The following is a 13,436-nucleotide window of genomic DNA, read 5'->3' as shown; positions in this document are numbered from 1 at the left end:
CAATGGGAAATGCTTAGAATATTGTCTGGAACACAGCAAGTACTCAGTAAACATGTGCTACTATTATTCAAGTCAAAAATCTCATAATTTGGGTCCAACAAGTAAGAGGGAAACTTTTGAAGTGAGCTACAATCAGATATAATAAAGTACCCTGAAAACAGACAAGGAAGGTATATGTTGAATTACATGTTCATGAAAAATTCTCTTAATAATAACCAAAATTTTTTTTTTTTGATGCCATAGCTTCAAGCACCGCTTACCTACGATGTCATTTCTCATTGCTTCTGTAATTGGTATTGGTTTAGCAGCATCTGGAGATATATATTTGGTAAAAGTATTTACTGCATCTTGTTCTATACCTGCAAGGTAAGAAGGGGACAACTTCAAAAATCAAAAAGCAACTTGGACCAGTAACGGACCATATTCATGAACAGCAAGGTTTGTTTGCCGTGCGCCCAGGCACACACACACAAACATATCTTTTATTACAAATAAATATCTTTGTAAATATACTTAGGACAAAACAGCCTCCATGGTAACGTTGCTTCTGCACTGCTTGGTTCTTGGAGCAGAGGAGATACATGTGACCCCGTGGCCCTCCTCGCCTCAGCTCACAAGCTGATGAGTAACAGCAATCGCTGTACACATCCTCTTTCCATCTCTCCTCTCCAAAGTCCTAACCTGAAGGACTTACATAGCGGGAGCTCAAAAATCATTTTTAAATCTACATTTTACATATTCTACCAAATTTCATATTCATGAATACATTCATTTGACCTTCAACAACCCTGGAACGTTAAAACAGTGTATCTCAAACTTCCTAGTCTTGGGACTTTGCAATCTTAAAAATTACTGAGGACCCTAAAGACCTTTTGTTTATGTGAGTTTTATCTATAGACAGTAAGGTATTAAAAATTAAAATGAGAAAAAATTATTGTTTAAATTAACAATATTAAATCTGTTAAAAGTTAACATAAATACTATTTTTTACAGAAAATAACTGTTTCCCAAACTGAAAAAAATTAATGAGAAGAGGGCATCAATTTACATTTTTGCATCTCTATTCGTCTTGATAACAAACTGTTAGATTCTCAAATCTGCTTTGGCATTCAATCTGTTGTGCTTTTTTGTTTTGGTTGAAATATACTGTGCTCTCATGATATGAGAAGAAATGTATGTATGTGTGTGTGTGTGTGTGTGTGTGTGTGTGTGTATAGTGTGTGTGTATATATATAGTATGTATGTGTGTATGTGTGTATATATATGGTATGTATGTGTGTATATATAGTATGTGTGTGTATATATATAGTATGTGTGTGTGTACATATAGTATATGTGTATATACATAGTATGTATGTGTGTATATATAGTATGTGTGTGTGTGCGTATATATATAGTATGTGTGTGTGTATATATATAGTATGTACGTGTGTGTATATATATACAGTGTGTGTGTATATATAGTATGTATGTGCATATATATAGTATGTATATGTGTGTATATATATAGTATGTATGTGTGTATATATATAGTATGTGTGTGTGTATATGTATAGTATATGTGTGTGTGTATATAGTATGTGTGTGTATATATAGTATGTATGTGTATATATATAGTATGTATGTGTGTATATAGTATGTATGTGTGTGTATATATATAGTATGTATGTGTGTGTACATGCGTGTATATGTATGTATACTCTTTGTCCTGGTTCCTGGCACAGAGCTCCTAAAACCCTTGCAATTTCCTGAGTGGCAGGGGCCAGAGGAGCATCTTTTGTTATTTATAATAAGCCTCTGATTTCAACCAGGGGAAAAGTTTATGGTAATGAGGTGACTCTTGCAGAGTGGGGCTGGTTGCCAAAGAAGCAACCACGGAACTTCAGCCCCACTCCCCAACCTCTGGGGAAGGTGGAGGGGTTAGGGACCATCAAGCTAATCACCAATAGCCTATGATTTACTCAACTGGGCCCACGTGACAGAACCATAAAACCCCTAAATGAAGTGGTTCAGAGAGCTTCTGGGTTGGCAAATATATCCATGTCCTGGAAGGGTGATGCACCCCAACCCCACAGACAGAAGCTCCTGCACTTGGGACCCTTCTGGACCTTGACTTATGTACCCCTTCATGTGGCGGTGCATTTCTATCCTTTACGATATCCTTTATAATAGACAAATAAACATAAAGTGTTTCCCTGAGTTCTCTGAGCTGTTGTCGCAAATTATTGAAAGAGGAAGGGGTAGTGGGAACCCCTGATTTATAGCTGGTTGGCCAGAAGTACAGATGACAACTTGGGACCTGTGACTGGCATCTGAAGTGGGGGGACAGTCTTCTGGACTGAGCCCTTAACCTGGGGGGGTCTGCAATAACTCCGGGTAGTGTCAGAATGAATTAAACTATAGGGTACCCAGTTACTGTCCACAGAGAATTAGAGAATTGCTTAATGTGGGAAACCCACATATTTGGTGTCAGAAGTGTTATGAATAGAGAGATGGTTTTCTTTTATTTATATCAAGAATAGCTGGCCTCAGAGATGTGTAATTGGGAAAAGGAGTATTTTAATAGCTTTCTGAGATAACTGTGGATATATTCTTCTTTGATACTATACCAAAACTTGAAAAGTGGTAGTTTCTTAAACGTTAATTAGAAGGTGGAATCTGAAACCATATAATGAACTTGTTGTATTCTGTTACATTAATATCTATTGGTCTATCTCCCATGTTTAAAGAGTCTTCTACTCATGATTGATTTTATAACATCATATATTTTCAAATATTGTAGAAAATACTGGTTTGCTGACTTATGAAGATCTTACAAATGTTGATGCATTGCATCATACGGTATAAAAAAAATCACATCATTAATATCACAATGATCTTATCAGAACACTCTATAAAGCTGTTAGAGCACACGGTGGTGAATAGAAGTTTTCCAAATTCTAAGTTTCACTTGTAAACTTAAATTTTACCACTGGGCAACAAATACTGTCAGCTGTTTTCCACGAAATGACACCGCATTTTATGGGGCCAGAATTACACTGATGCCAAAACTAGACAAAAGCAGTATAAGAAGACTACAGACCAATAACCATCTAAACAAATGCAAAAATGCTCAACAAAATATTAGAAAATCAAGTCCAGCAACATATAAAAAGACTAATATACCACAACCAAATGAGGCTTACCCTGGGAATGCAAGCTTATTCAATATTAAAAAAAAAAAAAATCAATGTAATCCATCATATTAACAGACCAGAGAAGGAAAACCACATGGTGATATCAAATGACGCAGAAAAAACATTTGACAAAATTCAACACCATTCATGATTCAAACAGCAACAACTCTCAGTAAACTATTAAGAGAAGGGAACTTCATCAACCTGATAAAGGGTATTTACAAAAACCCACAGCTAACCTCACACTTTATGGTGAAAGACTGAATACTTTCTAAGATCACGAACAAGACAAGAAACTCAAGCAATCTACACAAAAGCTCCTAGAAATAAGTGAGTAATAAGGCCACAGAATAGAAGGTCAACATATAAAAGTCAATCATATTGATATTTCTATGTGCTAGCAATGAAAAACACTAGAAACAAAAAATTTTTAATCATACTATTCACAATAGCACCAAATAACAAAACACATTAAGGATCTGTATGCTGAAAACTATACAATGTGGAGGAAAGAAATCAAAGACCCAAGTAAATGAAGACACACATCATATCTGTGGATTTTAAGGCTCAATACAGTTAAGACATAAATTCTCCCCAAACTGACCTATAGGCTGAACACAACTCCAATAAAAATCCCAGCACGGTTTCTTGTAGATATTGACAAGATTATTCTAAAATTTATATCAGGGGCGGGGGGGGGGGGGACTTAGAATAGAAAAAACAATTTTGAAAAAGAACAAACTTGGAGGACTCAAACTATCCAATCTTAAGACTCACTACAAAGCTATAGTAATCAAGACAGTGTGGTACAGGTAAAGGAACAGACATATACACCAATGGAACAGAACAGAGAGTCCAGAAATAGACCTACACAAATATGGCCACGGTACAAAGGCAATTCAATGGCATAAGAGTAGTCTTTAACTAATAATGTATGGAATGATCCATATGTGAAAAGAAAAAAAAAAAAAACTTGACCTAAGGGCTTCCCTGGTGGCACAGTGGTTGAGAGTCCGCCTGCCGATGCAGAGGACACAGGTTCGTGCCCCGGCCTGGGAAGATCCCACATGTTGCGGAGTGGCTGGGCCCGTGAGCCATGGCCGCTAAGCCTGCGCGTCCAGAGCCTGTGCTCCGCAACGGGAGAGGCCACAACAGTGCGAAGCCCGTGTGCCGCAAAAAAAAAAAACTTGACCTAACCACCACAGCTTATATCTCACAGGAGAAAATCTTCATGACCTTTGATTAGGCAAAGAGCTCTTATGCATGACTCCAAAAGCACAATCCATAAAGGAAAAAAGTTGATAAATTGGACTTAATCAAAAAAGTCCTTTTGGTCTTTGAAACATACTCTTAAGAGAATGAAAAGTCAAGCTATAAACTGGGAGAAAACATTTGCAAGTCACATAGCCAATAAAGGTCTTATAACCAGAACATATAAAGAACCTCAAAATTCAACAATAAAATATTGGGAAAGACTGGAACAAGTTACCGAAGATACAGATGGCAAATATGCACATGAAAAAACATTCAACATCCTCAGACATTAGGGAAATGCAAAGTAAAACCACAATGAGATACCACCACACATCTATCAGAATGGCTAAGAAACCCCGCAAATAAACAAAAAGCTGATTACACCAAGCGCTGGCAAAGAAATAAAGCAACTAGAACTCTCATATATTGCTGCTGGGAATGCAAAATGGTGCAGCCACTCTACAAAACAGTCTGGCAGTTTCTCATATAATTAGACACACATTTAACACATAAATCCACTACTAGGTATTTCTCCAGAGAAATAAAAACTTTTGTCCACACAAGAACCTGTACACAAATGTTTAAAACAGCTTTATTCATAATCAAAAGCTGGAAACAATCCAAACGTGGTTCAACAGGTGGATGGATAGAACATCCATACAGCGCAACTTAGCTATAGAAAGCAATGACAGAAACAACATGGGTAAACCTCAAAGCCATTATGCTAAGAGAAAGAAGCCGGTCTCAAAGGCTACATACTATATAAATTAACTTATATGGCACTCCAGAAAAGGCAAAGAAAAAGAGACAAATAGATCAGTGGTTGTCAATTGCTGAGATAGAGGGGTTAACTACAAAGGCGACAGAACTGTTCTTCATCTTGATTGTGATGTGTGGAGTTAAAGAAACCTCAGCTAAAGTTGGAGTGGGGACAGGCCTATAGGGTGAGCTCTCACACCCCACGAGGCATCCTCATTACCCCAAACAGGAAGAGACCAGCACCTATGTCTCAACACGAAGGTGTTGTCTATTCTATCATCCAGCAGGAAGAAGAAAACTTTTCTCTGCCCCAGGGCAGCCTAGCCAATCAGACACTGTAGCAGCCCAACCAATGAGAAGGCTCCACACTTTGGACCACCCAGCTTCCTCTGATGGTCTCCGGTTACTACCGGCGCCCCAGCTTTTCCATATAAAAAAAGCAAGCTCCCCTTCTCTGGATTTGCCTATGGTCCACCACAATTCGCATATCTCAAACTGCAATTCTTTTGGCTATTTCCAAGTAAACTTGCTTCTGCTGGTAAAATGACTGGCTATTATATTATTAAAGTTAACAGATGACAGTTACAGGAATCTATGCATGTGTTAAACCTCAAGTACACATCAAAAGGTGTCAAATTCACTGCATGCAAAATTTTTAAATAACAAAAAATGAAAAACTAGTACTCTTTTAATTACTCCACTGCTATTGAAATAAATTAACACCAAAACAAAGACAGTTTCCAAAAACAATAAAGTGTATTACAATCAAAGAAACAGACTTTGGACTTTCATTTCCAGAAACAGGCCTCACTAGATGTTCAAAGAAACACTTCCTAATACTGAATTCTCCCAAAATGCTTTTGAAAACTACATCAGAGGTTGTGGGAAATAGTGAGAAACAGAAACAAGTACAAGCAGGCTCCTTATATGAAAGCTTTGGGACCACTAATATTTAGCATTCGGAATTTGAGGTTCTTACAGAGGTAACGCACTTGTGTTTATATATACCATTAAAAATTTTTTTAAGTCTTTATTGAATTTGTTACAATATTGCTTCCGAAGTTGTAACCACTGGACTCCCAGAGAAGTCCCTATATATACCATCATTTTAATACCCCAGCAGCATGTGAGACGATCACATTCATGACTCTGCAATAAGCTCACGTCCCTTCAGGTCAAGTTTTGTTCATTTAAAAAACAACTTGTGATAGGCAAAACTTTCTGGATTTCTGGACTGCAGACAAGGAATTGTGGACCTGTAGGAGTCAGTACAAATCAAGATGGGCAAAAGTACAAGAGAGAGGGCATTCACCTGAGAAAAACCACCAACTCCAAGAGACTTGAGGCTTGCACTTTCAAGGGCAGCTGCCCAGGGCCCAAACAGGGTAGATTAGACCAAAACCAGGCAGAAGGCCTTAAGAGTTTAGGGCCTGGAAAACCCAAGACAAAAATTCAGTTTTAAGCGATAATGGGATAGTAATGAAGCTGGCCCCAGAAGTATGGCAAAAGCAAATGCAGGGGCTTCCCTGGTGGCGCAGTGGTTAAGAATCCACCTGCCAGTACAGGGACACGGGTTCGAACCCTGGTCCAGGAAGATCCCACATGCCGCGGAGCAACTAAGACCGCATGCCACAACTACTGAGCCGGTGCTCTACAGCCTGCGAGCCACAACTACTGAACCCACGTGCCACAACTACTGACGCCCGTGTGCTTAGAGCCCATGCTCTGCAACAAGAGAAGCCACCGCAAATGAGAAGCCCGTGCACCTCAAGCAAGAGGAGCCCCCACTCACCGCAACTAGAGAAAGCCTGCGTGCAGCAACGAAGACCCAATGCAGCCAAAAATAAATGAATTAAATAAATTTTTTTAAAAAAGCAAATGTAAATACACTCTGCAATAACGCAATTTAATCAGAGTCCTCAAAGAATTACCAAAGATAAAAATCCAAAGACATATATTCACAGCCAAAACCCGTTAAAATCACAGGCTACCAAGAGTGTGAATCTGAAGAAACAAATAAATGCTGATTCAAATACACAAGAACTGGGATATTGGGCTTCTCAGATAATGAATATATGTTTAATAAATTTAAATAAATAAAAAATAGGCTCAAAAGTGGGATGGAGGGCTAAAGGACTAAGAAACTAAAAAACGACCAGGCAAACCTGAAGAAACAAAACTTCTAGAAATGAAAAATTCACTAACTTTTAGATTAAAATAACATGTTAAAGACTGACTCGGTAGCAGGTTAGACCCATTTTAAGAGAGAATCAATGAACTAAAAGATCTGAAGAAGTCACCACCAATCTGAAAAGGCTATACTATGTATGATTCTAACTACATGACATTCTGGAAGACGCCAAAACTGTGGAGACAGGAAAAAGATCAGTGGTTGCCAGGGTCAAATCAGCAGGTATACAGAGATGAACAGGTAGAGCACAGAGGATTTTTAGGGCAGTGAAAATGTTCTGTATGACACCATAATGACAGTTACATGTCGTTATACATTTGCCCAAACTCAGAGGACATGCCAATACCAGGAGTGAACCCTAAAGTAAACTACGGACTTTGGGTAATTACGACGTGCCCAGGCAGGTTCACTGATGCCAACAAGTGCTCCACTCTGGTGGGGGATATTCACAGTGGGGGAGGCGACGCAAGTGCGGGGGCAGAGGGCAAACAGGAAATTTCTGTACCTTCCCCTCAGTTACGCTGTGGACCTTAAAACTGCCCTCATAAAGTCTTCGTAGAAAAGAGGAAAGAAAAAAACACACAAGGAAAATCCAGAAAAGAAATCATCTAGACCCCTGAGAAAAGATAAAAGAGAAGAGGACAAGCACGGATTGGAAGCTGTCTAATCAGAATTCCAGGAGGTGATAATTGAAAAGTGAAGAGCCTGTAATTTCCAAACGAACAGAAAAGAGAAAGAGGTGCTGTCGCTGAGATGCCAGGGCTTTAATCCCAGCTCCCACCTGCTGTGTAACCCCGGAAGTCTCCTCCACCTGCTTAAACCATGGCTTTCTCACACGTAAAACGGGTAACTGCCTACCTCACAGGGATGCTGTGATTATTCCATGAAATCCAAGTACCCCCCAGCACAGAACTCAATTAATGTCACCTGCTGGCAATTAAAAAATAATTTTATCTGCAAACTACAGTAAAATAGTAACAAAACTAAGACTGTGGCAGGGCTGAAATCAGCCTATCTGGGTAAGGATCTGATTTCAAAATCTGTGGAAGGGAAAAAGCAGCATGACCCCTGACCCTTCTTCATTTGTTAATTCTGCCAACGTCTTTCTTAGAGGATCCAATCACTGTAGACAGCCCTTCTGTTCCTTTTTCATACACTGACGCTACTCCAGGGCACTACCCAAATACTCCCAAATCTGCAAGTGAGTGTGGGAGAAAACTATTCCAACCCTTTTATTCCCCATCTCAAGTTTCACTTTGTAAACAGATTCAAAAATTTTTTTAAAAATACACAACAAAACAGCATAAAGAGAGACAAAAATCACACACTTACTTTTCATTAATTTTCCTGATAATTCCTTTAGTGGAGAAGAGGGACTATTTCTACTGGCTACTGTAAGTCTGGAGGATTCCTGGGTTTCCATAGAACCTCGATGAGCTCCTGTTCTGGCCATTTCCAGGTGGAGAGAATGGGCACTGTCACATTCCTGGGAAAGCAGCAAGTGATTCTGAGTGTTGCTAGTTCTATTATTCAGGTCAATTCCTTCCAACTGGGCTGAGCTAGAATCCTCCACTCTCTTGTCAAGAGAATCGGTTACAAAAGCTGCTGTAGTTCCGTGCTTTTTAGAAGGAGAGACAGGTTCAGCCAGTGAGCTCTGCTTCACCGTGTTCAGACTGTGTGCTCTTATTCGGGACCAAGTTGTAGAGTGAAAACTTTCAGCCTCTAACCAAAACTTGACCAAATGCTCCATTCTCCGAAGTTCCATGAATTGAATGAAATAAGGGAGGACAACAGTGTCATGCAAGACTTGTTCAAGGGTCTTTGAAAGACTTGATTTGGTCTCTTGAGTCTGGTAGTCCAGACAAGATCTGCCTAAAAGAAGCAGAAGAGTTAGCAGTTCAGTAACAGACAACAACCGCCAAAACGTACAATAAAAATATTTAAACAACTCAACCTCATTAAAAATCTCAGAAAAGCAAATTAATAGAAGATAACATTTTTGCCTGTCAAACTGAAAAATGTTTTTTTAAAAAAATAACAAGCACTAACCAGGGCATAGCAAAACGGATGATGAGAATGTAAAATGGCAAGACCTCTTTGGATTTTCAATCCAGTAACTCCATTTCTAGGAACTTATCCTGAGGAAAAATTGTGGATGTGTGGATATAGCTAGAAAGATGTTATGAACTCTTAGCATTATTTATAACAAAATAAAGAGCTAGCTCTGCGATTTTATCTTGAAAAATAAAACCAAACTTAATAAAACTTAATAGAAGTTTATTTTATAGTTAACTAAATTTAGGTTATGATTATAACCACAAGCTAATTATCAGAATAAAGAAAAAAATAAAAAAATTTTAACTTTCACAGCATGACATAAAGAGGCTCATTTTCATAAAATTCACTGAGGGCTTCATCAGTTTTTCAAAAGGGCTCTTCTTAATCCTTTGATGTTTCTTCTGAAGCACTTCGTGTATCATCATCCTTGCTAATTATCCTACTGTCAATGTTAACAAGTCCATCTCTGCCAACATCTCTTTTCATGAACTTCAGGAAATCCCGATCCATTGTAAGACTTTAAGCACTTTTTTAAATCAAACTTCTAATTTTGAGATACTGGCAGATTCATGTGCAGGTAGAAGAAGTAACACAGAGAGAACCTGTGCACCCTCTACCCAGTTTCCCCTATGGTAGCACCTTTCAAACTGCAGTTCAATATCACACCAAGATACTGACGCTGACACAATCCATCAACCGTACTCAGATTTCCCCCATTTTACCAGCACTCACTTGTGTATTTAGTCCTATGCAATTTTGTCCCATGTGTAGATTCTTGTAAACACCACCAAGACACGGAACAGCCCCGTGACACAAAGGTGCCTCATGCGGCCTCTCACAGCTGCCTCCTCCACCCCAGGCAACGGCAAGCGCTCTTCTGTCTCCCATTCTACCTCTCCGCCATCCCCAGAACGGAGAAACATTTCTCTCTCAGCATAATCCCCTTGAGATTCGCCCAAGCTGTTATGCGTATCAAGAGCTTGTTCTTTTTTTTACTGCTGAGTAGTGTTCTGCGGTATGAATGTACCGGTTTGTTTACCATTCACCTGTTGAAGGACATCCAGTTTTTGGCTTTTATGCTGCTATGAACACTGGTGTACAGGTTTTTTGTGGACATAAGTTTCCATTTCTCTGGGATAAATGCCTAAAACTGCAATGGCTGGGTCGTATGGTAACTGCATGATTAGCTTTATAAGAAGCCGCCAAACTTTTCCAGAGCAGCTCTACCATGTTACATTCCCACCAGACATACGAGTAATCCAGTGACTTACAATTTTACTTTGTGACCAACACAAATGTCATTTGCAGTGCACTGCTGAGGGTGACCCACAAAGACTCTGACACCTCAGCTCTGAATACACACAAATGTTAAGCAGAGAGAGGTATCAGAAGAGGGACTAATTTTAGTAAAGTTGATCCATTCACAGATTTTTTTCAATTTATGATAAACTGACATACAATTTTTATAAGTACAGAAATTTGGGCAACAAATATTCAGAAAACAAGGATCTCCTGCACGTCTTTTCTTTTTTTGCGGGGAGAGGGAGGAATTATTTTAACATAACAGAGATCCTACTATACATACCACTATGTGACCACCTTTTTTCACTTTAACATATCTTAGACATTTCTCAATGTCTTCTGAAGGCTTTCATATAGCTACACAGTATTCCAGAGTATGGGCATATCACAGTTGGATTACTTCTCTATTAATGGACATTTGTATGTTGTTCCTAATTTTTTGCTATCATAAACATTACTGCAATGAATAGCCTCATACATACTTGCACATGTATTTTTGTGCACATATGGGAGCATATCTGAGGGCTACATCTTATACTTTACCTTTCGATAAATACTTGCAAACTGCCTTCCAAAAAATCTTTACCAATTTATACTTCCTCTATACAGAAGTGGCTATTTCTCTGCATCTACATTAACATCCCAATTATCAAACTTTAAATATTTGCCAGTGTGTTAGGGGGAACACTAACTCATTATTTTAATTTGCATTTCACTAGTATTACTGCAGTGAGGCAACCTTTTCATATATTTAGTGGCCAAATGTATTTCTTTTTCTGGAAATGGCCCATTTTTCTACTGGGCCTGCTTTTTATATTTATAGAAACACAACATGGAGTCATCCATTAATTACACTTATAGCTGTTACTTCAGTTAAAACATTTTTTTCAAAGTCCCATCCAATTACACAGTTCGGTATCCTTTGGCAGGAATTTCACATATTATACTCATTTCCTCCTCCTAGGAAGTTAACAAAAACTCAAAGTCACTTACCCAGGTCACCAAAATGAGCGGCCTCCATGTGGCTGGGCTGCTTCTTAAGTGTTGCCGTCCTACTACTTGAAAAGGAGTCCATGTTGGCAGAAATGGCATTGATTGCAACGTGACTTGGTCCTGCAGCCTCCAGCAAGGCATGATTTTTAGTGCTTTTTTGTGGGGAATGTACGGATATTGAAGCTATAATTTTTCAAAAAATTGTTAAAAATTAAACACAATTTGATAGTCTAAAACTGTCTCCTAAGAGGGCTTTAAGGGAACTTGAAAAATTAGATTTTGTAACACCTCTCAAGTACATACACTCAACAAAAATACTTGGGAAAATGGTAAATTAACCAAGCAGCAGAAAATTGGAAAGAAATGTCCTACTATTATTTGTAATTCTCAAAATACTGTGCCAAAAATGCAACTTAAAAGAGACATCGGGCTTCCCTGGTGGCGCAGTGGTTGAGAGTCCGCCTGCCGATGCAGGGGACGCGGGTTTGTGCCCCGGTGCCCCGGTCCAGGAAAATCCCACATGCCGCAGAGCGGCTGGGCCTGTGAGACATGGCCGCGGAGCCTGCGCGTCCGGAGCCTGTGCTCCGCAACGGGAGAGGCCACAAAAGTGAGAGGTCTGCGTACCGCAAAAAAAAAAAAAAAAAAAAAAAAAAAGATCTTTCTTTGAGTTCTCTTTGAGAACTCTACTGAAGACAGAAAGTACCAAAGGCAGCAAACATTCTGAAACATGGACCCTTTTCAATTCCTTAATACTTGCTTGCTGAAGGAACAAAATTAAAATTCCAAAATAAAAGCTTACGGGAAAAAAATTAGAAAAATACTCTTCAGGATACTTATTTTACTTTTTAAATGAGTAACAAAATTCCACCGTCTAATAAAAACTGATCAAAGTTCAAGCTGCCTAAAGATGAAGCATACTTAAAAATTCACATAATATATTTTCTTTAGTAGCCTGAAGAACTATTAGTATCATCCTTTTGACTTCAGAATAAAGAGGTTAGTCACCAATGTGTTAGTAGGAAATCATCAACTCCATATTATAATATGGTAAAAGTAACCCTATGAACTTGTTGCTACAGCTGAATTAACACTCCACCTATCCCATTTATTCTACACAAATATCAAAGACTCTCATGAAAGGTTTTTAAGAAGTTTTGGTTTTGTGCATTGCTATATAGCAAGAAGGCTAGAAACATACAGGTCACTGAGCATTCCACACCCTCAATATAAATACTTTCAGATGACTAAACTTCTGTCTACTAGCACCACTTATTTTATTGAGCGGTCAATTTATGATAAATTGATCAACAGATAAGTGCTCTCAGTCTTAGCAAACGGTTCCCGGACACAGAATCTGAGTGACACCACGTAATACCTCCTATGAAGAATACATAGTACTGTAATTCAATCTATTACTGTGAGATGTGTTTACAGGATAAAGCAGATGAGAATGTTTATCTTAGGCATATGTATTTATCAGTCATTCAATAAGAGCTGGGAGAATTATGCAATGGCGTTGTCTTCAAATGATTTTTTCAATTTTAGAAGGAAGTTGTTTTTTGTTTTTATTTTGATGATAAATTGAAGGGAGCAGAATCATTTTGGTAGGTTTATAAACAATAATATCTAGTTTTTTTGTACAGACAAGCTACAAATACCCTGCATCAAGAACAGTGAAACTTTCTGATTGTTTCCTAATTAGA

General features: G+C 38.5%; 1 protein-coding gene across 4 annotated transcripts in view; it reads right to left on the bottom strand.

Annotated features, from left to right (window-relative positions):
• Window positions 1-13,436, bottom strand: part of AKAP10 (A-kinase anchoring protein 10) — a 54,533-nt gene that overhangs the window by 29,444 nt on the left and 11,653 nt on the right. For all 4 annotated transcript variants that reach the window (XM_082859939.1, XM_082859938.1, XM_082859937.1 and 1 more), the window contains exons 3-5: window positions 11,734-11,916; window positions 8,713-9,252; window positions 261-359 (exon numbers count right to left, since the gene is read on the bottom strand). In XM_082859939.1, the coding sequence (XP_082716065.1) occupies window positions 261-359; window positions 8,713-9,252; window positions 11,734-11,916 (822 nt within the window). The remainder of the gene's footprint in view (window positions 1-260; window positions 360-8,712; window positions 9,253-11,733; window positions 11,917-13,436) is intronic.

The sequence above is a fragment of the Leucopleurus acutus genome, assembly GCF_964270905.1.
Source record: "Leucopleurus acutus genome assembly, chromosome: 19".
In the NCBI taxonomy this organism is placed as follows: domain Eukaryota; kingdom Metazoa; phylum Chordata; class Mammalia; order Artiodactyla; family Delphinidae; genus Leucopleurus; species Leucopleurus acutus.
Note: the sequence above shows the minus strand (reverse complement) of the source record. Positions and strands in the feature narration are given on the sequence as shown.